We start from the raw sequence: 25,303 nt of genomic DNA, 5'->3' as shown, positions 1-25,303 counted from the left end.
CTTCAATCCTCTTCATGTGAAAAGAAACCGTACCCAATGTTTTCTGGAAACCCAGCTTTGCAGTAACAGTCTATGCGTGTGTGCACTATTTATTAGGTGTATTGATATAGAGTACAAAAGTGTATTTATTTGATGTGGTCCTCTTCTTCCAATGAAGCGAATCCATTTGTGCTAAGCCAGGAGAAGGATATCACTAATAAACTTGTGCAAATCACATCGATGATGGCCGTTCTATTCATCATTAGCATGCATCCCTCTCATTTCTATCATGAATACTTACAAGTAAGGTAAAACATAGTTGTCAGGGTCATATTTGTACTTCCAGAATCCCAATGTCATGGATTTGCCCATTTTCAACGCTGTGAATGTCTATAAAATGGCAATCGTTAGCATCGAATAGGTGCTACTACTACCAAATACACAGCTTACACAAATCATGGACACGATAAAGTAAGTCAAAGCAAATGCAAAGGTGAAATCCAAGTGTCCAATGTCCAAAATCCACGCAATAAGCAAAAACAGAATCTGCACTGGTATATTCATCAGCAATAGTGTTGACTCGACCGTCTTGAATTGCTCTTGTACGCCCCTATGAAGGCATGTACTGATGCGAGAAGCATAAATGGATCCCAAGTTTCCCGCGAGACCTGTGTCAATACTAGGGTGAGCGTACAAATATTAAAAAATAATGATATACTGTACCACATAGAATAGGTGTTATCATGGCCAACCCCTTGAACTTTTCAACGTATCTCTCCAACACAAGACCAGCACCACTGGAGATGAGCATGGCAATGATGATGGGCGTCCAGCCAGAAAAGAGCAGGTCTCTGACATGAGGGTTTCTCCAGACAGATAAACCAAAAAATGGGATTGAAATAAACATGATCAGGAGTAAAAATGTACTTAGATTCGTCTCTAAATGAGGAAAGTAAGACACATTGCTTTTATATTGCTCTCATCCCTTACCCATATTGACTAATAAAAGATTTGCGCATCCTGCCAAAATACCAAGTGTAACAACATCACCCAAAGAAGAAGCCATGGGACAAGCAATGTTGTCTATATCACTAGCTAGTCAATACATTTTGCGTCCATCTCTCCCGTTGATATACTTTTACCAGGATCAATCTTGAGCATGCGACTGATGATTATGAGAATGCACATGAACAATCCTAGCACAAAACTCGACACTGAGGCTGACACCATGGAGCTTGCAATCACTAGCACACTTTCACTGATCGTCACTGAATCCTCTGGATGTAATAATGCGCCTAGAAATACCGAGAATAAACCTGCAATGGAGCCTGATATCAGTGCCTGCACCTGGATCAACGACAGGTTGCCCCATACAAGTGCATTTCTAGTTTCAGGATGATCCAAATCGCCCATATTCGCAGATGTTGAGAACCTTGCGGCTAGATTCATCTCGAGATTTCCTTTCAAATTCAACAGTACAGGCACCAAGATGAATAATTCTGACACTTGGGTAAACACTTTCCAATGCTGTTTTGCTCGGTTAGTTTTGGGTTGATTTCAATTCGAGTGTCGATAGTTACTTGGTATATATCCATCATCCATCCTGCTATAATCAATCCAACAACACAGATTAATAACGAAGGTAGCGCCTATTATAATATTTTAGTATACAGCCTACACTACGACTCAACTACGCCAAGAAAATAGACCAGCTATACTTTACTTGAGACGCAAGTTTATTGCCACTGGGTATCACTTCCTCTTTTTTTTGAGGCGCTTTGTAATGTATAAACGATGATGATGATGCAGAACGAGTGTGTCTGCCGAGTCTTTTTTGTTGTCCTGTTCCTGTTGAACCGCCTGCTCCTCCTCCAAGTTCGAGATGATGATCTCCTGGTGTTAATAGTTCTATTGCATCATTTTTTGCAGGATTATAATTTGGAGGCATCTCGATATTCTATAAAATGAAAGCAAAAAGAAAGAAGAAGGGCCTAAAATCGAAACTAAATGTTCTGCTTTTATTAAAGTGAAATAAAAAGATCGACTCCAATGATTTTAAGGATTTTTGTCCGACCGAAGCCAATTAAACGGAAAACACAGAAGGGTTGGTAGCAGTGTACCAAGCTTAAAAGACGTTTATGGTCTTGTGCCATGAGTTTGCAGTGCTCTTAAAGCATAAATGTGTAGTGTTGCTAGATTGCCCGAGGCTGTGAAGACGATCGGTTGGAGGATCGAGCAGGATTGGGAAGATCTCTTGTTGGTAAGAGCATGATTGAGTCAAATTCTGAGGAAGGGTTCTCCTTGATGTAGTTTTGAGCGTGTATAGCCTTATCATGTTGAGATGTAAATTATATGATTTGTAAACATACCTAAAACAATAAGCTAGCTCATTTTGCTGAATCGTCTTCACTATCATGGCCATGGTCCTTGTTCTTGTCGTAGTGATGGCGATAATTATGGTCATGATCTTTTGTACATTCTTCTCCAGCAGTCTATGTGTCTGATTCTAGTTCTTGATCTGGCGGGAGTGATTATTCAAGGAAAAGAGACAATAGGAGGGCCAGTAGTGATATGCACAGGCGCACAACAAAAGTACTGATCACAGTCGCCGCCTGCAGCGCTAGAGATTGAAACGATTGATAGTTGTGTAGTTACGAGCCTTCTATTCTTTTATGTAAGTGTGTGTAATCGTGTATATCGACACCACTATGTAAATTCTCCCGGGATAGCCCTAATACTGGTAATAAGTTTAATAGAATGTATTTACATGCTCAAAACATTACAAAAATGGCTGTGATGCGGGTGGTCCAAAGCCGAGACAATTGCTAATTTCATTGCCAAAGCAAATCAAAAAATGGTTATATATCCACATGTATCCACATGGTTTACAGCTTCAGAATACTCATCAGCGTTTAGCTCGAGGTATTTCAGTAAATACGAACGAAGCGTAATCTAAAGAATATTTGATCTATTTTTCCTTGCTCAAAATCTAGTGTACTGCGGATAATCTGCAATATTCTCAAAGATTCAGTATCCATCTCACCTTTATTGGCATAAATCAGTGAATTGGTGTAGCCATCTTAAATATCATATTGTTCATATAAGCTTTCCTTGATCAGAAGGAAAGCTCACGCGAAATGCTGCTCGAGATAATTAGCAATGATGTATCCATTTCGGTCAAGCCAATGATCGCAAGCCGGTCAACCTGTGATTTGGAAAAGCTAGATCACTCACTGTTATGCACTAGGCGCTATGGTTGAGGTCTTCACTAGCTGCTGATAGTATATACATGAGCTTGACAACACGGAATGTTTTGATTGCTGAGAAAGGCACTGGTGCTGCCAGCATCATCCGCAGCCAAAAAATGGTTAAATCCACGCTAAACAAATCTGCTCTGATTTGTTCGTTTCTAACCTCTTTGGACTTGATTCGACCTATTTTGCAAAATTTGACAGATAAGTTGTGATGATCATTCTATGCTTCCTAATGCATTCCTGAAGCAATTTTCAAGGCGCATCCAATGGTACCAAGTCATATCGATGTTCTTAATAAACTTATTGAGCAATGTGTGAAAGTATGAAAAGAGGTTTATGGCCAAAAAGTCGAAATTTTACATATCAAAGTTCCACAAAGATGATTTCAGAGGCTGCGTTGGATCGATAGAAACATTTTGATTCAAGATATACCATAGTAAAAGTTTTCATTATCAAGGTAAAAAACGCGACCGTTTGATTTTCGATGAAAACCATGAGGGATATTTCATGCTTTTTGGTCGATTTTTGACCATCTCGAAAAAGTTGAGCAAAGGTGCCAGAAAGTGCCTGCTATTCGAAAGCATTTGTTTGGTGCTATTCTGGCAACTTAAAACGGCTTCTAACGCGAGAAATTATGGCTCAAATGCATCCGATTTGCGCTGTGTTGTGTATAGTTTTGAGTAATAAGAGACAATACCGGTATACAGTATGCCTATATAGAAATTGCTCTCGTTAATACAGAAGCGGAGCATCCTAGAAACGTCAAATCCACAGTGACAATCCGCTTTTAAAGGAATCCTCCACTCTGTAGAAAGGAAAATTGAAAACCGGACAACCAGAATTGAGGTTGCTGCTCAAAGCACCAGCGTGCAACTTTATTTTTTAAAGGTATAAATCACTAGGTAAATCACAATGCAAATGCTGAAAATCCACACCCTTTCGCTTCGTCTCTTTCTTTCAGTTTCAATCTTCCATTGTTTAAAATCGTTCAATTGAGAGATAAATTCCTGCTGACACAACTCCAATTCTTCCATTCTCTTTTTACTCTTCCTCTTGACACGATACAGCTCTTGTTCGATCAGATCCATCCGATCATGAAACAGCATGTTATTGGTGCCGCTGCGATTCGCATGTGTGGTTGCAGTCGTTGTGGCAGTGCTTACGGTGTTTGTCAGGCAGTTTTCTTTATCTTCTTGCTGAGATGATGCATTGGATGTCTCTTGTTGAGTGCTGTTTAGTTGATCGTTGGACCCATGTGCATGTCGCGCTGTAGTTAAACGCTCGATTTCGTTCATAATCTTCTCAGCCATGACAGCTGTATACAGTTGCTGTAGTAGCAGACTCTGGTTCAGGTACTCCTTTTTCAACGGCATGTTCCCCACCATCATATTGTCTGACAAAACTCTTGCATTTGTTATCGCAGTGCCATGAGCTCCTTCCCGTGTAAGATTCTGCAAATCAGATAGAATTCCCTGCAACGCATCCCATACTGATCCTGAGCGATCCAAAATAGGCAAAACTGGCTGTTGATCTTGTATTGCATTCTGCTGTAAAAATTGTTCATATGCCCACACCTGCCATCGAACCAATCCACTCTCTGTTCTGTCTTTCATGACCATTCCCTTTTGCTTTGACCGTGCAATTTGTGTTCTGATCTTGCGGTTGGACGGCTCTAGCATGTCAACTGCTTCAAAGGTCGTCTCCATTAATGCACGAGTCGAGTACTGCAGATGGGGTATTGTTGGCACGATCCAATTATGCATCATTTCATTTCGGCCGATGTTATCTGATGAAAAGCATGCGCCAATTTCCTCGCCGAGCAATAGTCCCAATTCATGCTCAATGCCTAACGCCAGAGCCATGTGTCTAGCTTGGTCCACGCTGACCCATATATCACAAAATGGGAATTGCGCAATCAAGAAATCCACTTCAAAATCTGTCATTTTGAGATCAAACAGGAACAAGCCCTCTGTAAGCGTGATACCGTTTGCTTTGAATAACTGCCCTGCTGATATATAGTGCCGTTCAAATTCGTGATAAATGAGTCGATAGATGGGCGTGTTGTTTAAATCCACTTTGAAGGCAGGGTACATTCTAGTTCGATGTTTGAGCAGAGCATCAGGCGTAGATTCAATTTCCCAGTTGAAAAGTAGTTGGAACTGTAAAGGTATAGCATGGGGTTCTTCCATTGTGTTATAGAGATGTTGTACACAAAAAAAAGGTGAAATGGATTACCACATGCTAATCGTGGATTCGACAAGAAATCAATTGTCGGTTGAGTCGCCGATAGGATAATTCGTTTCAAGGAACTGCACAGTTGGATCAGAAGCAATCAGCAAATGTATCGTCCTTATAGTGCCTACTATTCAACTGCATACATAGTATCACACAAGAAGATACTACAATTATAAAAGACGCTTACTTTTTAGTGAATTGAAATAGATGTCGCAAGATATTTCGCTCATAGTATACCTACATTGCGAGCATTTACTCAAAGAAGCTCCCCTAGACAGGTTTGTGAACCAAAGCATCTATTAACTTGAAAGCTGAGAATGATTAAACTATACAATACATATACAGAAATACTGACATAATTCGTATATGGCATCCCTCATCTCATAGTTTTTGATTATCTTGCACATCTGAGCACGACATTTAGGCAATGCTTCAAAGACATTTGATGCTGTGGATGTTGGTGTCATTCGACGTTGATTTTATCTTAGAAAGCAAGATGTTAATTCCATATGCTAGCTAAAAAAAAAAAAAAAACCTATTAGCTATACTCTTTTCAAGTATCCGAAAACTATAACTTTGCCTCCAAGAGTGCCCTCCCTATATGTGCATCCCGATTGCTACTACCAGCGATCATAAGACCATCTTCGATGGTGTCGGTCCACATTTACTTTTATACTGTCATTGGCACACTCAGACCAGAGTCTATATATAAAGCTTCGTTACACGTTTCATAAACTTTGATGGGAGAGCGATAACATACACATTTGCAGTGTTTTAGAGCTAGAAAAACGTATGATCTGGTTCCTGAGCTTAATTAGGGCTCCGTTTACCATGTTATCAAAGTTCTGTAATCACGGAGAAGCAGTAGACATCTCCATCTTCTCTGAGCCTACAGATAATAGAAACCCCACTTGGCTATTCAGCATATCAGTGATCACTATGAGGTGCCCGTCGCTATTGGTAACCCTTAAACTTGAATTTCATTTGTGGTAGATTGCATATTTTAAGGGCAACATTTAGATTCGATTTTTCATTTAAAAAGCTGAATCTACATTTTTGGCCATATGCTCCAGGAAAGCCATAATTACAGAGAGTTGCATAGTGCATACATACGATCCTACAATTGCTTTATTGATCTGCTTGCTTGATCCAGGTATTTTTTTTTTCGGTTTTAATCTGTATTAATAGGAATCCTTAGTGAGCAATGGATGTGCATCAGATTCTGGGCCTGTTCGAGTTGTATTTAGATAGCAGCATTGCTCCTTTTCAAGCTAGCTGTTTTGTCTCAAGCAATGATCAACCTTTGTGATCTTGTTAGTAGTTGTTTACTCAACATTGGGAGCACTTGTATCCAAAAGGTTCTTTGTATGATATGTACATAGCACTAGATTAGTGTCACCGTATTGATATGGGTCTCCGAATGTAAAGAAGGTGATACACTGCTATAAACAGCACTTGTCTTGAGTTCCCCCACCTCAGTTTAGTGTGGGTGTATGTTGTTTTTTGTGTCATGTCTGGTTTAAAACTCATAAAGCTTAATGTGATTGATTCTGTCTGTCGGTCGATTACTCTTTGATAATGCTATTGCATACATATAGAACTAGGCAAGCGATGCATATAGTTGTACGTTACATAAGGGAAAAAAAAATAGAAAGAAGGCAAGGTGAGTTGTTTAAAACTTTCTTTCTTTTTTTTTTTCTAACTCTCTCTCTCTCTCTCTCTCTCTCTCTCTCTTTCTTTTCTTTCTACTTCTTCCTTCTCTTCTCTTGTTTTCAGGTACGCCATAGTAACATGTAGCCCCCATTTATTTACTGCTTTCTCCTCTTTTGGGAGAACAAGATGTTTATATTAACGCTGTATTCAACATGGTGTAGAGCAAACATATATACACTATGACGACAGTTAAACCTATTATTAAGCTTCCACCTCGCAGTAAATCATGCTCCACTCGTTCAACTTACCAGGACATGATGTCCCCTTATGACCCCCAATCTATTGTATCAAACGAACTCTATTTCGAGGACAAGGAGAATAGACTTCAAGATTATGACATTCAACATCTTTTGCAAGAATACGGTCTCTATCAGTAAGCGTCGAATTTAGCAGGCGATCACATAAAGCTAATATAAAAAAAACGTGCTTTAAAGGATCAAGAGAGAACGAGGTGGCGGATATTTAAGCTTCCCGGATTCCAAAATGGGTAAGTGACAAGGACAAACGAAACAGAGATTGTGATACTCAAAGCAAATACATATAGCGGATAGAGTGTACTCGTTGTTCAATGGTTACATGTTTGCAAATCAGACGGTGCTCAAATTTAGACTGTCCTTCAACGATCTGAATGACCCTCAACCTGAGGGATACATTTTGGAAATTAGACATTTGCCCACACACATGGATCATAATTCATTGTATGACATATTCCGTCCTTTTGGTCCCTTGAACATCTGTAAACCCATTGCAGAAGATGGGACGCTCAAAGGAAAAGCACTTGTTCAATTCTTTTACAAAGAGGATTCAGACGCTGCTGTCAGCAGTTTGGTAAGTAGGATTCATTTGTGGCTGTGATGAAATGTGTTACTGAACTTGTTGGTTTCATAGAACAACAAGATGATTGATGGCAACACCATGTAAGTAATGGGGAAAGATGTGAGCTAACGGGGTGAACAAAGGATCCTGTTCTATTATAAGCAGGCATTGCAATAGTTATTGAGGCCCTTTTTCTGCTTTCATTCTACAAAATCATACTAATCTAGCGTTGATTACATCTAGTCAAATTCATGCATTGATGATGAACACGTTTTCATCCTCCCGCTATATGGTAACTATACAAGCAACATATCCATATAAACTTGCTACTGACATGCACGACGACACACAGACCCAATCCATGTCAACCCCTACCTCCGGTACTACCGCCATGGTAGCAGCTGAACCTATTAAAGAAAGCACTGGCTTTGTCGACTATATGAACCTTTACGTCAAAAATCTCGATCCCACTGTCGACAATACTGATTTGTTCAACATTTTCCGCAAATATGGCCGCATTGTCTCGGCTCGAGTGATGAGTAACCCTGCCACTGGATTATCAAAGGGTTATGGTTTTGTAAGTTTCGGAAAACCTGAGGAAGCAGCACTCGCCCTGAAGGAAACAGATGGAATGCAATACCGCACCAAACCCATGATTGTAGCCTATCATGAGCCCAAAAAGCCCCGTCAAGAGAAATCAACTTCCACTACCACATCGTCCTTTCATTCGCCTCCTCCAACTGCTTCTATTGATTATGCCACAACTCCTTACTTTGAAACAAGGCATCCGCATGAAGGTAAATACCATATTTGATGGACACCTGTTGTTTCTTTGACGCATTATTGAAACACTCAGTTGGTCCTCTCGGTTTAGGCATTGACAATGTAGATCAGTTGGCCATAAATCATGTCAAGGACCTGTCAGTTAGTGGCACTGCACCACCTCCACTACGAAGAAATGTAATTATTACATGTATATGGCCGATTCAAGCAGTTATATTGACTTAATTTCTACCAGTTATCCATGGAAAACAACTCATTCTCGCCTCCACCTATTCGCACATCACCTCAGTTTGCCTCTCGCCCATCACTCGCATCATTGGCATCGGGTGCCAGTATTCAACAAGCTCCTGTTTCTGCCATGTACGAAAAGATGGAACAAGAAAAGATTTTGGAAGAGAAACCTCGCTCACTGCGTCGCAAGGGGTCTTTAGAATCAATCAGTTCTGTCATGACTGAATCAAGCGCACAAATTCAACGTCAACGCATGACAGAAGCTGTCAAACGTTGCGGAAGCTATGGCAATGATCTTCCAGACATTGTAGACATGCTCTTGACACTCAAAAAGAAGGAGAGGTCCATCTGTCTGTTCAACCCTGATTTCCTTAAAGACAAGATCAATGCAGCAGTTGAAGCATTAGAGATCTGCGAAGATGACGACGAAGAAGACGATCAAGATGAGATACATCGACAGATGATGATTGCAGAAAAGAAAAAAGAAAACAGAGGCGTTGAGATTAAAGCAAGGTACAGTTCTCAGTAGAGCTGAGTCGTATGGAAATGCTAACCTTGTACTTTTGTAGATCCTATGTTCCCAGTCCTCCCAAATCACCTTTGAAAAAGAGAAAAAGCGTGAGCCCACCACGCGTTGCCAACCGCACAGTTGCTGTTGACAATGTCGTTATACCTCCTCGTCAATCCAAAGCTATACCCATCATTGCACCTCCTATTTTAGATACACCAAAAGCTGCAGAGATCAAAGCCATGTTGGCATCGTTTGAAGGCAAGGCGATACATGAGAAAAAGCAACTTTTAGGAGATCAATTGTTTCCCTTGGTGAAGGCTACTGGCATCAAACATGCCCCCAAAGTGACCATTCGTTTGTTGGATACGATTGAACTGGAGACTTTGGCCAAGACCATGTTTGACAAGGAAGCACTCAAGACTCAAGTGGACAAAGCATTTGCTAGTTTATAATAATACCGTAACGAATTGAGAATATGTCTGCTGGAAGCATATTTTCATACCAATAAAATATCTAATATCACATCATTCTATTGTATTCTATATGCTTTCATTTGCAAACATCGGCCTTTATTAATACATTGCATTTTTTTTTTTTTACCCATTTTGTGTGCTTCACACATGCTTTTCCTTTATATAATAGCCACGTGCACGCTCCAAACCCTCAAAGTAATGAATGGGAATGTGATCTCGGAGAAAAAATGGGTAGAAGGATTCAATAAAGGGAATCGGGTTGATGACTTTTTTGAGAAAGGGCCTACACCACCAAGGATAATTGGCAGTGAGATCCTTGCTGGATGCTGACATGGCTGGATTGGGTCCTGTCGTCTTTTGATGAGATGGAGAGTAAGCAGAAGATACCACAATATCTACGTTGAGGTTGGGCTGGTAACTAGAAGGATAAATCTCTAATGGTTCTGGATTCAACATGGGATGTGTGATCTGGACAGCGTGGCCGACATGTGAGTAGTTGAAGAAGTCGGTGGTTGGCACATAGTGACCCACGGTTCTGTTGTTGTAACCAGGAGGAATGCGACATACGACATCCGACTTGTTGATGATTCTCCACAAGGTGGATGATCGAGTCAATGGCGTGTTGGAGTGAGAGGCAAAGATAGATGCGAAATCATTGTCTCCTACTGCTGGTGTGCCGATGAGATAGGCATCTCGTAATTCACATAAGGGCTCGATGTCTTGAGGGCATTTCAGCCATCTAGCAAACAAGAGCACGCCTAAAGAGGCTCCCAAAGAATGGCCACTCACCCAGACCTGAACAGGCTTCCTAGTCTTGAACTTCTTTTGCAGCTGTCTTGCCTTTTCTTCAATGGCCGATTGAATAGCATAATAAGGGTCTCTGCTGTCAGTGCCTGAATCGATGCTCGTTGGAAACAGACTGTCATAGAATCCTTCATGTGCAGATCCAAACAAGTAAGCTCGTGCATCTGTACGCTGTAATGTGGCATCTACCAAGAACTCGCTAGCAATTTGAAAGAGAGGATCAGCTATTCAGAACATGCGATACCACAGACGACTACTCACGAATAGTTTTGCGGTGTTGTTCCCTTGAAAGACACGATGATGAATGGATCTTGGCTATCGTCCTCACTATGAACAGGCCAGTAGAGACCACAAAAGGGACCTCCCAACGACTTTAGCTCTGTCACACCAGCGAAGTGAAGGCCATAGGTACGGGCTATCTTTCTAATAGACTTTTCAGACTCCCAAACCAATCTCTTCATTTCTAATTCTATCTGTTCGTATGTTTGCTTTGGCTGTTGCGTCTTGTTAAAGTCGGAGAGCGTCTTGAAGGCTTTGGTTACCTTTTTGTCCTGTCTTTCATAGATCAAGGAAGAGAGCACTGTCATTGTCTCTGCGATGGAAATATCAAATGTACGATGACGATGATCGACATCACCTTTCATTTGAGTTGCATCTGCCGTTTTACCTAGTACGAGTAGTGTCGTTTGAATTAAGCGCCTTGTGTCAGGAGAAAGCAGCAATTGAGGAGCACCCCAATTGATAATACTAAGGTCTGATCAAAATACAGCATGTTAAAATCATGAAAGGCCAGTGTGATCAGAGTGTTGCTACTTACTGTGCCCATAGTCTTGGCTAATGCGTTCCACGAGCTTTGCACCACCTAAATAGTCCATAAATATCTTGAGGCCAATTTCGAAAGCGAACAATGCGCTGCTCAGTGTAGGATAAACAAGGATAAAAGCCAAGGAGCTCAAGGGCGAAGTAAAGATGGCAAACCAATTAAAGTAGAATACAAGAAACAGATTCTTGTAGACGCCTATTGCATAACGCCAATAGCCACTGGGCCGGTACTTGTTGCTCGTCTTTTGCTGAATGTAGTGAACAAAGTAGATGATATACTCAACGACTGTCTGTGGTTTAGGCATATCTGGACGAGGATGCTGGCTCATGAGATGGCTCTCTCTGGACTGGCTTAGCAGCTCGGCGAAATGCTGTTGCGAGCAATTGTTCACGTTGAGGAATCCATGATCATCGTCAGGTGTAGTGTCGCTATTGTGATCGTCGTCTTTGAATATATGGTCTATCAATGAATGTTTCGTCATCTAATACTGCTAGTGGTAGAAAGAAAGAAGTGCAGCAGAAATCAGCCCAGAAAGGGCTATTTAAATGAATACACCTGAATAGCATTTATGTCTTGTCGCACAAACACTGGTCTTTGGGGACATTGGTCAAGTCAACAAATGTCCTCGAGTACTAGCTCTTTTGTATTTTACTTGATTCAAGTCGTTTGCAGTATCGCCGATGCCAATGCAGCGTCAGAGAAGCTTAATCCCATTCTGCAAACACTCAAGGGGTGAGACACACTACTTGATCGCAATGGAATTACTATTAACATACAATTTCGCTGATTGTTTACCGAGACAATGATCGATGAGCTCACTACAAGATGAGCAGCACTCAAATACCAATAGAATATGATTACTAGCAATCGTTACTGACGATATGAGCTGCACAAAACACAAACAGTAGAGATATATGCTTGATTTGCGCGTTACACACGTCATGAGTCTGTTACAAAAGTGGTTGCTGCGTGTGATGCGTCCAGGTTGGGGGGGTTTTTTACCTATTTTCTACCTGTCTACACCTATATCCATATATACAGCAACATAGCTGTATATTACTATACCAAAGAGAACCTTGAGATGCTGGGATCTGAACCTAATGTAACAAATACAACAGGAAATGGAGCCACCTGTAGTCCTAGACTCATGATTTGCATCATTGGTTTTTGTAGAGAGAATTGCTAAAGGATTCCACACGACTAGCCGCATTCCTGCAAGAGTGCTTAGCGTTAGGAAGTCTTAGAGTATGACATTGCGTAGCTCAACGATATGAAGAGCGATACTCACGCTTGAGATAGGGCTTCAAGCACTTTGAATCATTCGTCAGAGGAAGGGAAGAACTCGTTTTATGCATTTACACCAACAACTATACACCAAAGCCTTCTGTTATCATGCCAAAAGACGTGCTCAATAAATACTATCCTCGGTAAGCTTCTAGTATCATCTCGAGATCAGCACTTTGTCAACGAGCATCATCTCTAGAAGCAAATTGTCTCAATGGAAATCGCCTGAATCCCAAAGCCCATTGGACGAGGATTTTCGACAGGTACCATCTTGCAAAATATCATTTTCAGGCACAACTCAACATTTTAGATGCAGGAAAAGAACAAAATCATATTCCTTGTGGCAGGATATGCAAAATACAGATGTCCATATGTCTGGGTAAGCCTATGAGAGGGGGGGAATGCTCCGTTGCAGGATGCTAATGGGGCTCTTTAATACAGTTAAGGTCCCATCATGAACAACTGATTCGAGCTCAAACAGGACACATTGAAGAGGACGACAATCCCTTACAGTTACAAAAGACGAACGAATGGAAGACTAGCAGTAAAATGAATTAGAAAAATGCCTCATTTGGTTGACGTAACTAAAGTCTAAATGATATCATGTATCTATAGATGTCTCGTTATGGGAAATGGTGGCTGAAATCTTGCTCATGACAACGAATCCAAGAAACCCCTTTCAGCTTGATCATGACTATATTAACAAGCTGCCTGTCGAGGAATCCATCTTACTGACAGGTTCGCTACTGGCTTTTCTGGAAAATGTCTGGATACAAGCCGACCCAAGTATCGCATTCCTGGATGATTGTAAGTAGCATCCTTGTTGCTATTTCCGAGATGACTAAAAAGAAACTGTATATAGTGCATACCGAAATTCAAGTGTTACAATCCAAGCATATTGAGAACATGTATACATACAATTTAAAGAATAAAAACTAACGATTCAGCTCTAGATTCTGTTGTGGGATACACCAGAATTTAAGATTTGAGAAGGAGCCATACCCGATCTATACTTATGCCAGATGTATATAGTTCAAGTGTATCATCTTGTTTGATTCCAATGAATCCATTCAGAATCTGCTGTTCAAATTAAGGTTTTCTGCCCCTTTTTTGCGCGTATTACATGTAATTAGCATCACAGATAAATACCGGGATACAGGCAGGTTATTCCGAAACGGCATACCCATAATGATGATGGTACTGCTGTATCAACACTCTACAATATAATTAGAACATGACGCATGTATATCAGCAGAAAATCAAGTATAAATAGCATCCTTTTAAGCGACTCTTGCGCTTCTTCTCTTCATCTTTATTACCTAAACTTCTCAAAATGACTGGTACCATGTATTTCATCAAAAGTCAAATGAACGGCCGTGTTCTTGATGTGAGTGAAGGCTCGACTGAGGTAAGTTGTCCTGTATTTACCCGTGTCTATCGATACCAACAGCAAGGTATTATGAATAGGATGAAGCCCCTATCATTGTCTATTCTCAAAAGAGCGAAGATTGCTTGAACCAATTGTGGCGTTACGAAGATGGCTATCTCATCAATGCCAACTCTGCCAAGGCGCTTGATATCAGTGGTGGTGAAATGCAACCCGAATCTCCTATCATTCAATATGCTCAAAAGATGTCTGAGGAAGCCGCTAATCAAAAGTGGGAAATTGACGATGAAGGCTATATCTGTTGTGCTGCTCGCCCTGATTTAGTCTTGGATATTGCCGAACGTAATGACGAGGATGGCGCTGCTATTATTTTGTACTCGAAGCGCGAGGGTGAGATTGCCTCTAACCAACGCTGGTTCTTGGAGGAGTACTCTGGTTAAATTTAGCATCATTTTTAATAAACAAAGATTACAAGTAGTGGATGTTATTTCGCGCGCGCATGAGGCTTCATCATGTTTGAGGAGATGTTAACGCAATTTGTCAACTGATGGCCTGAACAGGCAGTATCATGACGCCTTGTTTGTAGTAGGCAGCTCAATAACGAATTAACGAAGCAAATCCACAATAGCTTATGGTGAGCTACCAAAATTGATACCACGGGCAGTTGTATTTGCGAGTGCTTTTGTATGTAAAAACATGAGAGCTTCTACTACATGTGAGTACTCAAAACCATCTACTATTTGAAGCGTTGCACCATATCATAATTTCAAGCGCACAATTTATTTTAGGGACAACATTGTGAAGCAATTTCACTACAAATAATGAATGCAACATAGAAAGTTGCATTCGAGACATAGCAAGCAAAAAGGTGACTGAATCCATCCTCATGATCAACTGTGATGTATCTGAAATTGAGCACTACGTATGCTTGGTAAAAGCCATTCATTTGTTTATAGAGACAGTTGGAAAGTGCTGCGCATACAAACACATTGTCTAGGCCTACAAAAGCACTATTCAGCAGACACTATCCAAACCTACAAACGACTATTCAAGCAATAGAAACGCTATCCATGCCGAATATGAAACTAGACAACATTATTCAGACTACTGAGAACACTGTGCAGCACTATTCAGGCAAAAAATAGCGTCATGCAAGTCTAAAACACATAGTTCAGGCGCCAAACGGATAGTCAAGCATATAAAGCATTAGCCAAGTTGGAATCTCCCATTAACCTGGTTTCGAGACATTGTCCAGGCGTACACAATACAAAAAATCTATCCAATGCTCTATATGGATGCGATGGAGTTCGGGAAAGGGGAGAGAGGAGGGAGGGCGAGGGACACAACAAGTTGACATTCCCTTTGTACGACTCAATCTTACACTCGCAACACCCACTGATCAGCCTATATTCATGCGGTGCTTTCATTTCCACTTGTATATGAAATGACTCGATTAAAGCAAATACATCTGATCTACAAGCCAGACTCTATTGCAATCTGATGGCATGTGCACTTTTTGAAGTGATCCAATTGTAGATACGTATCAAAGTGTAACACCAAGTTTATCATCTAAATAAACAACCCTGTAGGCTGCTTGTGCACTTTTACTCTCTCTCACACCACACAAATAGAGAGATCCTCCCTAAAAATGAATTAATACCCCTTACTTCTATCTTGATTGTCTCCTTTTTTTTGTAATTATTATTATTATTATTGTTGTTGTTGTTGTTGTTGTTGTAGTTTCCTTTAATTCTGGTTCAAGTTGAAGGGAATCGTTTGCTTCTTCTTTTTCCTTTTCTCTTTTTGCATTCTTTTCTGAGCTTTTCTACACCACATCGATACCATGCCAAATACAAACAACGACAGCGATATACCTGAAAGAATAGCAGCTGCAAGGAGAGAAGCAGAGGCACTGAAAGAGCGTATCAAACAACGTAAAGAAGCACTGGCTGACACAACTTGTAAGTGTTCTGCTCAACCGTTGATGCCGACATGCAAATCTAATATACACATCTAGTGCAAGAAATGGCCAAAGATATTGAGCCATTACCACGTATTGTCATGAAAGCCAGACGCACACTGAAAGGCCATTTGGCCAAGATTTATTCGATGCATTGGGCCTCTGACAAGAGACATCTGGTATCAGCATCGCAAGACGGTAAGCTCATTGTATGGGACGCCTATTCAACAAACAAAGTGCATGCCATTCCGCTTCGATCATCTTGGGTCATGACTTGCGCCTATGCACCGTCTGGTAATTTTGTTGCTTGTGGTGGTTTGGATAACATTTGTTCGATTTACAATCTTCGCACACGCGATGGCCCTGTGCGTCCTGCTCGTGAACTATCGGCGCACAATGGTTACCTTAGCTGCTGTCGGTTCATCAATGACCGCCAAATCTTGACAGCGTCTGGTGACATGACCTGTATGCTGTGGGATATCGATGCGGGTGTCAAGACGGAAGAGTTTGCGGATCATACAGGCGATGTGATGAGGTAAGGCATTGCATGCTTTTGTGCTCAAGTCAACGTACCACTGATACGGATTCGATACAACAGTCTGTCATTAGGCACAAATCCCAATGTGTTTGTCACTGGTGCTTGTGATTCCACAGCCAAAGTGTGGGATATTCGCACAAAGAGATGTGTACAGACATTTGTGGGTCATGAATCCGATATCAACGCCGTTCAGTTCTTTCCCGATAGCAACTCATTTGCAACAGGCTCTGATGATGCTACTTGCCGCTTGTTTGATCTGCGTGCCGATTGTGAATTGAGTGTTTACTCACATGAGTCCATCTTGTGTGGTATCACATCGATTGGGTTCTCTCCTTCAGGCCGTTTATTGTTTGGCGGCTATGATGATTACAATTGCAATGTCTGGGATACACTCAAGTGTGAACGCGTGGGTGTATTGTCTGCTCACGACAATAGAGTCTCTTGCTTGGGCGTCGCTGGAGACGGTATGGCCTTGTGTACAGGTAGTTGGGACTCTACTCTCAAGGTCTGGGCCTAAGCTTGTATTGACACTAACAACAACAAAAACTTGATTTCGATACGCTGGCTACTCCTTAATTCTCTTCCAGTGTAATGATTTGTATGAGCCTTATTCTCTCTCTCTCTCTCTCTCTCTCTCTCTCTCTCATTCTGCGTGTAATTCATCTCCTTTTACCCTCTATTTCTCCATTCAATGCCCCTATTTTTCTCTCTCTCTCTCTCTTTCTTTCTCGCATTTCACCAAGCAAATGACACTCTGCTTATCCATCATTAACGGGATAATTTGGATTTCTTTTTGTAAATTAAACTCAAATAAAGAAAATACTTATAAAGACAAGGATAACAAGACGTTTTGATCTTTTGCCACCATGAGAATGCAAATTAAAAAGGGGAGGGGGTTAGTCGTGACCATGGAGTATGTAGAATAAAATATGTATAAGGTATAATAGATAGCAGATAAATATAAATATATATATATATATATATATATATAGCAGGAATTGAATATGCACAGAACATTACGCAACATGTGGATAACGTTTAAGTTGAGACGAGGAGAGTGTCGAATGATGCATTGATGAGGCACCAAACAACCTACCGATAAAGCCTTGTGATTTGTCATTAAACGAGTGTCGTCTCTCTTCCTTGAAATTCATCAGGTAATCATGCACTGTGTGCGATGAAGCCCTTCTCTGTAATTTGGGTGGTATAGACAGGGATGAGCAAGACGATGACCAGGAGGAAGCAGCAGATGATGTTTGCGGTGTGTTTGAAACCAGCAGAGGCAATTGTTGTTGTTGCAACTCTGTCACGCGTTTGATGGATAGGGCTAATGGATCTTGGAACTGTTTAACACACTTGTATTCACGATTGACCCTGTCTAGTTCCTTTGTGAGTCTTCGCATGTTGTCAGGATGGTCCAAGTAGTTTTTATCGTCTGCCAAAAAAGACTGTCTCTGCAACATCAGCTTATGTTGTGTCCGACTTAGTTCTGATTTACAATGAACAGATGATGAACGGGATGAACTTGATCTTTTCATGACTAAACCTTCATGTTCCACGCTATTGGTGGAGGTGTACGCCAATGCATTGTACGTTGTGAGCTGTATGCTTGGAGGCGACCTTAGTAGAGACGGTCTTGGATTATGTTGATTCATGTTTATTAGACTTGTAGTAAAAAGAGAGATAAAAAGAGAAGGAAGGAAATAAAAAAAAAAAAAGAGGGAGCTACTAATTATTGTTATTTACTATACACATTGCTCTCCCCTTTATATAAGTGTAATTTCATCTCACATGACACTCCCTCTATTGCTTATTTGTTTGTGTCATTTTTCAAAACCATCTTGCTGATCAAGAGTCTTCCAAGCTTGAATTTTGCTAGAATCCTTTGAAGGACGCCTAGAATTGCATGTGCCACTGGGCTTTGTTTCTTGTATAAAAATAATAGTAGAATAGAAGCTGTCAGTAGGTTCATCACAGCATGCTTCACCGCTGCCTATATTTCATGAATTCAGTATTTTTTTTTTTTTTTTTTTTTTTTTTGTCTTTACCTTGTAGACCCATTTCCAACCATCCTCATCTCCACTACCAGCAGCAGTGCTGGGTTTCGCAAGTCGTTTGGATGCTGATGCTGCATCCCTAGCAACCAATTCCTTTCTCAGTCCATCGATCCGCTCATTCAATGCTTCAATCTCTTGCTGCAATGCTTCCAGGGCTCTCTTGGTAGCAGGTCCTAACACTGTCTGCTCATGCTGCTGCTGCTGTTGTTGTTGTTGTTGTTGTTGCTGGCTGTTCAATGATGCAAATTGCTGTTGTGTTGCTGTTGCAGAGGATGATGTGGTGCTCATGGGCGATCTGTACAATGTAGAGAGATCCTGTTGACTATCTTGCTGCTGCATGGATGGCACTTCCTCCATTCTGTATTGCCGAGATGAAGGATGGAGCACCCAAGGATTCACATTGTCATCAAAACTATCCTCGTACAGTTCTCTTTTGGCCATTCTCTGCTGCTGCTGAATGCCGCTTCGTTTGCTCATATCTAATCCTGATCTAGCAGATGCTGCTGACACGGGGCGTAATGTGGTGCTGTTGGATGATGAAATTGAGAGTCGTCTCAGTTCTGAGGGTGCTGTCATCATGGACATGCGACCTGACTGGGAAGAAGCACGGCTAGAGGGTCTCTGTTCCTGTTGCCATCTGGCCTTGTGTTGCGCGGGTGATGCTAGTGGGCGACGGTTCATCATGGGCGTTGATCTCTGCACTTGTCGAAGGTACGCTCGTTCCTCTGCCTCTGCTGATCCTATACTGGATTCATCTTCGTCTCTGTCATCGCCGTCTTCATCGTCGTCGCTGGAGGAGTCGCCACTGTCGCCTGATGGCTGCATAACGGCAAAGGATTGAATGATTTGATGAGCTTGTGCCCTGCCTGCAGGTTTCTTATATGCCTACACAAGATGCATTGTTGAACTTGGGCATTCAATCAGGACATCCACAATGAGTATACCTCTTTTGCTGCTTGCAGTAGTGTTTCGACATATCTATGTTTTGCTTCCATTTCACTGATGCCTTCTAATCTTTTCCAGGCATCCCTAAAATACAATTTATGTTTAGTCATTGCAAACGGAAATTTTCATATGTCAATCAAAAAAAAACTACCATTTCGCTCTGCCTACAACATCAAAGATGCCAGGCCGTTGGGTATCTATATCTCCATGAGATACTTGCTTATACAGGGCATACAGCTGTTGTTATCAAGCATTGAGTCTCTGTCTCTTTTGGTCGAGTGTGTGTGGTTTGAGTGGCAGAAAATACCTCTAATTTTTGATCTTTTGTCGGCTGAACATTGGATGAAGACGGCAAATGCTGTACAATGTAGAGCGCTTTGTTATATCGCTGATTGATGTATCTGTTCGAATAATGAGTTGGTATAAAACTCATGCTTTGGTATTTTGTTTGAAGGATTGTAAAGGGGTGTGTAGAGAGAGAGAGAAAGAGAAAAAAACGACAGCAAGTAGTGGGAACTGCCTTGCACACGGAGACTGAACTCGATTATTGTTGTCTCTGTGGCACACGATATCCAGATATACACCATGGCTACTATTACCACTCACGGCTGCTCTGTCCAATGATTTAGATGAGATTCATCTCAATGTATTTTTCTCTGTTCTTGGGGCATAACCAACTTTAGGCGTGAAGCTTATGACATTTTTAGATGGTGATCTCGTTACAAAAGGCAATTGTCTGCGGCTGCTACTGGAGCGATTTGGGAGCGATCTGTCCAGTCAAACCTTCATGCAAATGAATCAACTGTTGATGAATCAAACGCTCGCATTTGATCTCGATTTGAGCGGCTCTCACGGTCATTTGCCAATGCGTCGACATTGGATATATGTGTGCTTTATGGTATGAATGGTTGCAGTGCTGTCGTATCATACATTAACACAATAGTGAACTGAACATGTATACATCATATCAGTATGGGCGTTTACAGGTGCAAGCCCAAGATGTGTTTATATATGAAATCATAGACGTCATGCCAATGTAAGGGTAAATAGGTACACAACAACATACGAAATGCCTTTTCGGCATATATCGCGTTGATGGATTCAGAGTGAAGTATCGAAAACCAACGAACTTTATTTTGCTTTATATGATTATGAACCAAAATATACTGTAAAAGCTATATCAGATCGACAGCCTCAAAATTAGCACTCAAATTAATATAAAGTGTTGCTTGCATAGTTTCTATGGATCATCATCATAGTCACTATCGTCATCATCAAGACGAAAACATATCGTCACTTGGCTCAAATGCATAAAATAGAAAGGTACAGCAGAAAACAAATATAAACAGAGTCTAAATTTCATAGACAGTGTCAAACATACATCATCATCGGTAGTGAGAGAATCACTGGGAGTATGCAGACAATGAGCACATTTGCAGTGTAGCTATAATAGGCAATAATTTCATGATGACAGAATGACTGAAGCTGGACTTGTTACGAAATGGAGTATATAAAAGAAGCCAACAAGCACACGAAAAAGACTCTATTTTTTAACCATTTTATACATACTTCATCATGGCTACTCATTCACAACAACAACCTCATCAACAAAATCTCAAGCAAAACCCCAATATCAATAAGCATGATTTGCCTCTGAGTGAGACTGACCCCAAGGCGGCCAAGCAAAAGTCCGCTGAACAAAAGCTGCAGTTGTTCGGTGCTTTCCAGGCTATGCAAAAAGACGGAAGAATGCCTCACAACCCTGAATTGGACGACCTGTTGGGCAAGTTAATGACAAACAAGGTCATTTCTTCAAGAGAACATTTGATGTCTGAAGATGGCAGAATCCTGTTGAAGGATTTCCGCAAGTTGATCGGCACTATGCAAAAAGCTTTGAACGTCAAGAACAAGGACGAGTTGTTCCAGTCTCTCGTGTATCATCTTCACTGTATGGAAAGCCCTATCAACAAAGGTAAGCTCGCATAGGGCCTCAGATAGCGTCCTGTATGCTTACATTACTATCAGAGCACATCAATCAACAAGTGAAGTCTACTGACAAAACCGCAATGCAAAACGAAGGAAAGAAAGGTAATACATTACGTAATGTGAAGCTCAAGTTTTGGCTTTGATCTGACCACTTCTTTTTTTAGCATCGGAATCCATGATGCAAATCGGCAAGCTTATTCTTCTCAACAACGAGTTCCGTTCTGTGTTGGGTGAGCTTATTGATATTGCTCAAGACATTTTTAACAGTGTCGCTGGTAAGGCTGGTGATTCGCTTCAACAAGCTGGCTCTGGCCTTCAAGATCACAACAACAGCAATGATGGCAAGTCTGGCAAGCACTTTGTCGATAATGCTCTTGACAAGGCCTTAAGCCATAGCAACGACAACAACAACAGCATTGCTCCATCTCATGACCATACCCAGCAACACCACTCCTCCTCTTATCATGATCGTGAGCCTCATCTCGTTGATGTCCCCAAGGATGATTCTCGTCACCAAGGCCTCCTGAATACCGGTGATTCTGTCCATCCCAACGCTATTCCTGGTGGATTTCCTACTGTAAATAACAACACTGCTCCAGGTGGCGGCATTCTTGGTGGACACAGTCAACAACAACAAGCACCTCAAGTACCTTCTCATCACACACCTCCCTTTGACCACAACGTGGACTCCCATACTGCTCACAACATGAGTGGTGAACAGCCTCGACAAAATTATACCGAACAAATCCAAAACCATCCCAAATATCAGCAAGCTCAACAACATTATAATGAGCACAAGGAGTTTGCTCAAAACACCGTCAAGGAAAAGGTTCCCAAGGAGAAGCAAGACGAGCTTTTGCGTCGTCTTCAAGATGCCCTTACCGAAGTTCAACAGCACCCTGAATATCAAGATGCTATCAGCACCCTTATTCATTTGATCCAAGTCTGGTCTTCTCGCTTGACCAAGGTCTCTTCTGATGTTATGTCCAAGGCCAAGGAAAACGACAAGCCTGAGCAAATGAACTACAGAGAACAATCTGAAAAGGAGCTTAAGGCTATCATTGAATGCTGGGCTCAAGGTGCCTCCATTGATCCCTTGCTCCATGGCGTCCAAGATGTCATGCGCGATATGCAAAACGATGAGCATCTCCGTGATTACTACCACACTGTCATGAATTACGCTGATCGCTTGTTGAGAGAGCCTGGCTATGCTCAAAAGGACAGCTCTACTGAGGAAGGAAGAAAGCTCATGGACCAAGGCAACCACATTATTAAGGGCCGCTACAAGGAACATCTCAACTTCTTGTCATCTGAATCTCGCAAGTATATGAATTTGATGGCCGAGGATGAAATCTCCAAGGAGCTCCATGCTCGCATTGCAAAGATCCACAGAGATCTCTGGATGGATAAGGAGGTAAGCTGTGGTGGTGTATATGACAAGGCGCATCATTTACTGACATGATAGATTAGGGCAATCCTGCTTTCAAGCCTCAACTCTTGAACGACATGAGAATGACCTTGCTCCCTGCCTTTATTGATGAGATCAAGTACATTCCCATTCCTCGTATCGAATACAGCGATCCTCAATACGATATTGTCATTGAAAACCTCATTCTCTCGGGTGATTCTTTGCTTCCCAACGTCTTTGACTCCAAGATTGAAAGCTTCAACAGCTTTAGCCTCAAGTCTGAAATTCAATCCAAGCCTAGCCATCAAACCTTGTTTGTTCGCATGAGTGAGATTCAAGCTGAAATCGATGATGTTGTCTTCTTTTACAAGAAAAAGACTGGCTTCCCCAAGCTCTCTGATCGTGGTGTCGCTTCTCTTACTGTCGGTGGCAAGGGTATTTCTGTTGCTACTCGTATCACTACTGTCTCTGATAACCCAGCCAAGACATTCAAGGTCGCTTCCTGCAAGTGTAACGTCGATAATTTGAAGGTCAAGGTCAATGACAGCAACCACGATATCTTGTACAAGGCTATTCGTCCTTTGGTTATTGGCCAAGTCAAGAAGCAAGTATCTCGCGCTATTGAGGAGAAGGTTGTCACTATGATCAATCAACTCGATCAAAAGGTCACCAAGTCCATTGTCAAGATGAACCAAGATATGCAGATGAAGGCTTATGAAGCACTTCCTGAAGAAGAGAAGGCTCGTCAACAACCTCCCTCTGTCTCCATGGCTCGTCCTCGTCCTGGCCTCTTCTCCACCGTTGTCAATGTGATTAATCGTAACATCAAGACCAAGGTTCAAAAGCGTAACGAAGCCAAGCGATTCAGCCGTTTGTCTGAAGACAGTGGTAGCTCTCGTCCCATGTCTCAATTTAACGATGAAGAGAAGCGTCAAGTTGCCGGCTCTACCAGCCACCACATGCCTGTTGTCAATGCTGCCACTGGTGGCCTTCGTCACTCTGAACACGGTAACCGTGGTATCCACTTGGATGACTCATCTCAACACTCTGGTTTGCAGCATCCTCAAGTCAGCCACAATTTCCCTCCTGCTGCTGAAGGAGGTATTCAACAATATCCTCAACAGACTTTTGGTAACACCCAAGAAGATCCTGCTCGTGTCAAGGAGCCTCATCATCAAAGACTCGATAACGTAGCTGGCATTCCTGAGCACAATACTCAATATGCCTCCAACTTGGCTGGTACCAATCAACCTCTTCACCAGCAACAAGGTCTCTCCAACGTTGCTGGTATCCGTGAACCCAATGTTCATCAACAACATGGTTTTTCAAATGAGCCTCATCTCAACCAACAACACGGTCTTGGTAATGTCGCTGGCATCAATGAACCTCACCATACTCAACACGGTCTTGGTAATGTCGCTGGCATCAATGAACCTCACCATGCTCAACACGGTCTTGGTAATGTCGCTGGCATCAATGAACCTCACCATACTCAACACGGTCTTGGTAATGTCGCTGGCATCAATGAACCTCACCATGCTCAACACGGTCTTGGTAATGTCGCTGGCATCAATGAACCTCACCATGCTCAACACGGCCTTGGTAATGTCGCTGGCATCAATGAACCTCACCATGCTCAACACGGCCTTGGTAATGTCGCTGGCATCAATGAACCTCACCATACTCAACACGGCCTTGGTAATGTCGCTGGTATCCATCAACAACCCAACTACCAAGAACAACAAGATTACCAACCCGGTTATACTTCATCCAACGCTGCTTCCATGGCATCTGATCGCCACAACGTTGTCAGCCCTCCTGCCTCTCCTCCCAAGAAGCACGATCCCAACAACTTTAAGTTGGCTACTGATCTTTCCAATGCTCAAAACGAGTATCAACAAAACCAAATGTCTGCTAGACAATTGTAAATTTCTACCTTCATTACTGCTACATATATAATCTTTATCAATCAGTTAATAAATAAAAGAATCTAATTTTTGTAATAAATTCAGAAGCTGCTGACTGCAGCGAAAAGAGCGATTTCTAAGCTTTTTGGAGCTATTTGAGTTTGAATATGAAGAAATATTTTGAATCAAATTTGTTCTAAATCGACATT

The 25,303-nt window shown here is 41.6% G+C and overlaps 10 protein-coding genes across 10 annotated transcripts; 5 read left to right on the top strand and 5 right to left on the bottom strand.

Annotated features, from left to right (window-relative positions):
- Window positions 1–125: 125 nt before the first annotated feature.
- On the bottom strand, window positions 126–1,927 carry ATC70_000962 (uncharacterized protein; the record flags this gene model as incomplete). Its single annotated transcript, XM_064820368.1, has 8 exons — window positions 126–231; window positions 281–369; window positions 430–647; window positions 703–918; window positions 970–1,062; window positions 1,122–1,506; window positions 1,560–1,628; window positions 1,703–1,927. 8 exons carry the CDS (start codon window positions 1,925–1,927, stop codon window positions 126–128), a joined length of 1,401 nt encoding a protein of 466 aa, XP_064684288.1.
- A 2,181-nt stretch (window positions 1,928–4,108) lies between these two features.
- On the bottom strand, window positions 4,109–5,422 carry FMN1_1 (riboflavin kinase; the record flags this gene model as incomplete). Its single annotated transcript, XM_064820367.1, has 1 exon — window positions 4,109–5,422. The coding sequence occupies one exon, from the start codon at window positions 5,420–5,422 to the stop codon at window positions 4,109–4,111; it is 1,314 nt and encodes a 437-aa protein (XP_064684287.1).
- A 1,938-nt stretch (window positions 5,423–7,360) lies between these two features.
- On the top strand, window positions 7,361–9,974 carry ATC70_000960 (uncharacterized protein; the record flags this gene model as incomplete). The annotated part of the gene is made up of 9 exons (XM_064820366.1): window positions 7,361–7,554; window positions 7,616–7,668; window positions 7,726–8,009; window positions 8,070–8,098; window positions 8,241–8,289; window positions 8,350–8,794; window positions 8,872–8,957; window positions 9,016–9,524; window positions 9,581–9,974. The coding sequence occupies 9 exons, from the start codon at window positions 7,361–7,363 to the stop codon at window positions 9,972–9,974; spliced, it is 2,043 nt and encodes a 680-aa protein (XP_064684286.1).
- A 162-nt stretch (window positions 9,975–10,136) lies between these two features.
- On the bottom strand, window positions 10,137–12,103 carry ATC70_000959 (uncharacterized protein; the record flags this gene model as incomplete). The annotated part of the gene is made up of 3 exons (XM_064820365.1): window positions 10,137–10,998; window positions 11,061–11,553; window positions 11,617–12,103. 3 exons carry the CDS (start codon window positions 12,101–12,103, stop codon window positions 10,137–10,139), a joined length of 1,842 nt encoding a protein of 613 aa, XP_064684285.1.
- A 911-nt stretch (window positions 12,104–13,014) lies between these two features.
- ATP2_1 (atp2, beta subunit of the F1 sector of mitochondrial F1F0 ATP synthase) lies at window positions 13,015–13,845 on the top strand (the record flags this gene model as incomplete). Its single annotated transcript, XM_064820364.1, has 6 exons — window positions 13,015–13,049; window positions 13,106–13,169; window positions 13,223–13,285; window positions 13,348–13,450; window positions 13,522–13,713; window positions 13,769–13,845. 6 exons carry the CDS (start codon window positions 13,015–13,017, stop codon window positions 13,843–13,845), a joined length of 534 nt encoding a protein of 177 aa, XP_064684284.1.
- A 394-nt stretch (window positions 13,846–14,239) lies between these two features.
- RAD3 (TFIIH/NER complex ATP-dependent 5'-3' DNA helicase subunit) lies at window positions 14,240–14,733 on the top strand (the record flags this gene model as incomplete). The annotated part of the gene is made up of 2 exons (XM_064820363.1): window positions 14,240–14,314; window positions 14,374–14,733. 2 exons carry the CDS (start codon window positions 14,240–14,242, stop codon window positions 14,731–14,733), a joined length of 435 nt encoding a protein of 144 aa, XP_064684283.1.
- Window positions 14,734–16,136: 1,403 nt separating this feature from the next.
- Window positions 16,137–17,308, top strand: MET22 (3'(2'),5'-bisphosphate nucleotidase; the record flags this gene model as incomplete). Its single annotated transcript, XM_064820362.1, has 3 exons — window positions 16,137–16,254; window positions 16,311–16,788; window positions 16,852–17,308. 3 exons carry the CDS (start codon window positions 16,137–16,139, stop codon window positions 17,306–17,308), a joined length of 1,053 nt encoding a protein of 350 aa, XP_064684282.1.
- Window positions 17,309–17,807: 499 nt separating this feature from the next.
- On the bottom strand, window positions 17,808–18,446 carry lad1 (L-arabinitol 4-dehydrogenase; the record flags this gene model as incomplete). The annotated part of the gene is made up of 1 exon (XM_064820361.1): window positions 17,808–18,446. One exon carries the CDS (start codon window positions 18,444–18,446, stop codon window positions 17,808–17,810), a length of 639 nt encoding a protein of 212 aa, XP_064684281.1.
- A 155-nt stretch (window positions 18,447–18,601) lies between these two features.
- Window positions 18,602–20,226, bottom strand: ATC70_000954 (Golgi apparatus membrane protein TVP38 (Golgi apparatus membrane protein tvp38); the record flags this gene model as incomplete). The annotated part of the gene is made up of 5 exons (XM_064820360.1): window positions 18,602–18,784; window positions 18,840–19,733; window positions 19,793–19,877; window positions 19,945–20,030; window positions 20,101–20,226. 5 exons carry the CDS (start codon window positions 20,224–20,226, stop codon window positions 18,602–18,604), a joined length of 1,374 nt encoding a protein of 457 aa, XP_064684280.1.
- A 1,142-nt stretch (window positions 20,227–21,368) lies between these two features.
- On the top strand, window positions 21,369–25,115 carry RPN12 (regulatory particle non-ATPase; the record flags this gene model as incomplete). The annotated part of the gene is made up of 4 exons (XM_064820359.1): window positions 21,369–21,765; window positions 21,819–21,881; window positions 21,944–23,193; window positions 23,250–25,115. The coding sequence occupies 4 exons, from the start codon at window positions 21,369–21,371 to the stop codon at window positions 25,113–25,115; spliced, it is 3,576 nt and encodes a 1,191-aa protein (XP_064684279.1).
- Between the last annotated feature and the right edge of the window lie 188 nt (window positions 25,116–25,303).

The sequence above is a fragment of the Mucor velutinosus genome (genome assembly GCF_035048745.1).
Source record: "Mucor velutinosus strain NIH1002 chromosome Unknown tig00000041, whole genome shotgun sequence".
NCBI classification, from domain to species: Eukaryota; Fungi; Mucoromycota; class Mucoromycetes; order Mucorales; family Mucoraceae; genus Mucor; species Mucor velutinosus.
The sequence above is the reverse complement of the archived record's forward strand: the minus strand, read 5'-3'. Positions and strand labels throughout refer to the sequence as shown.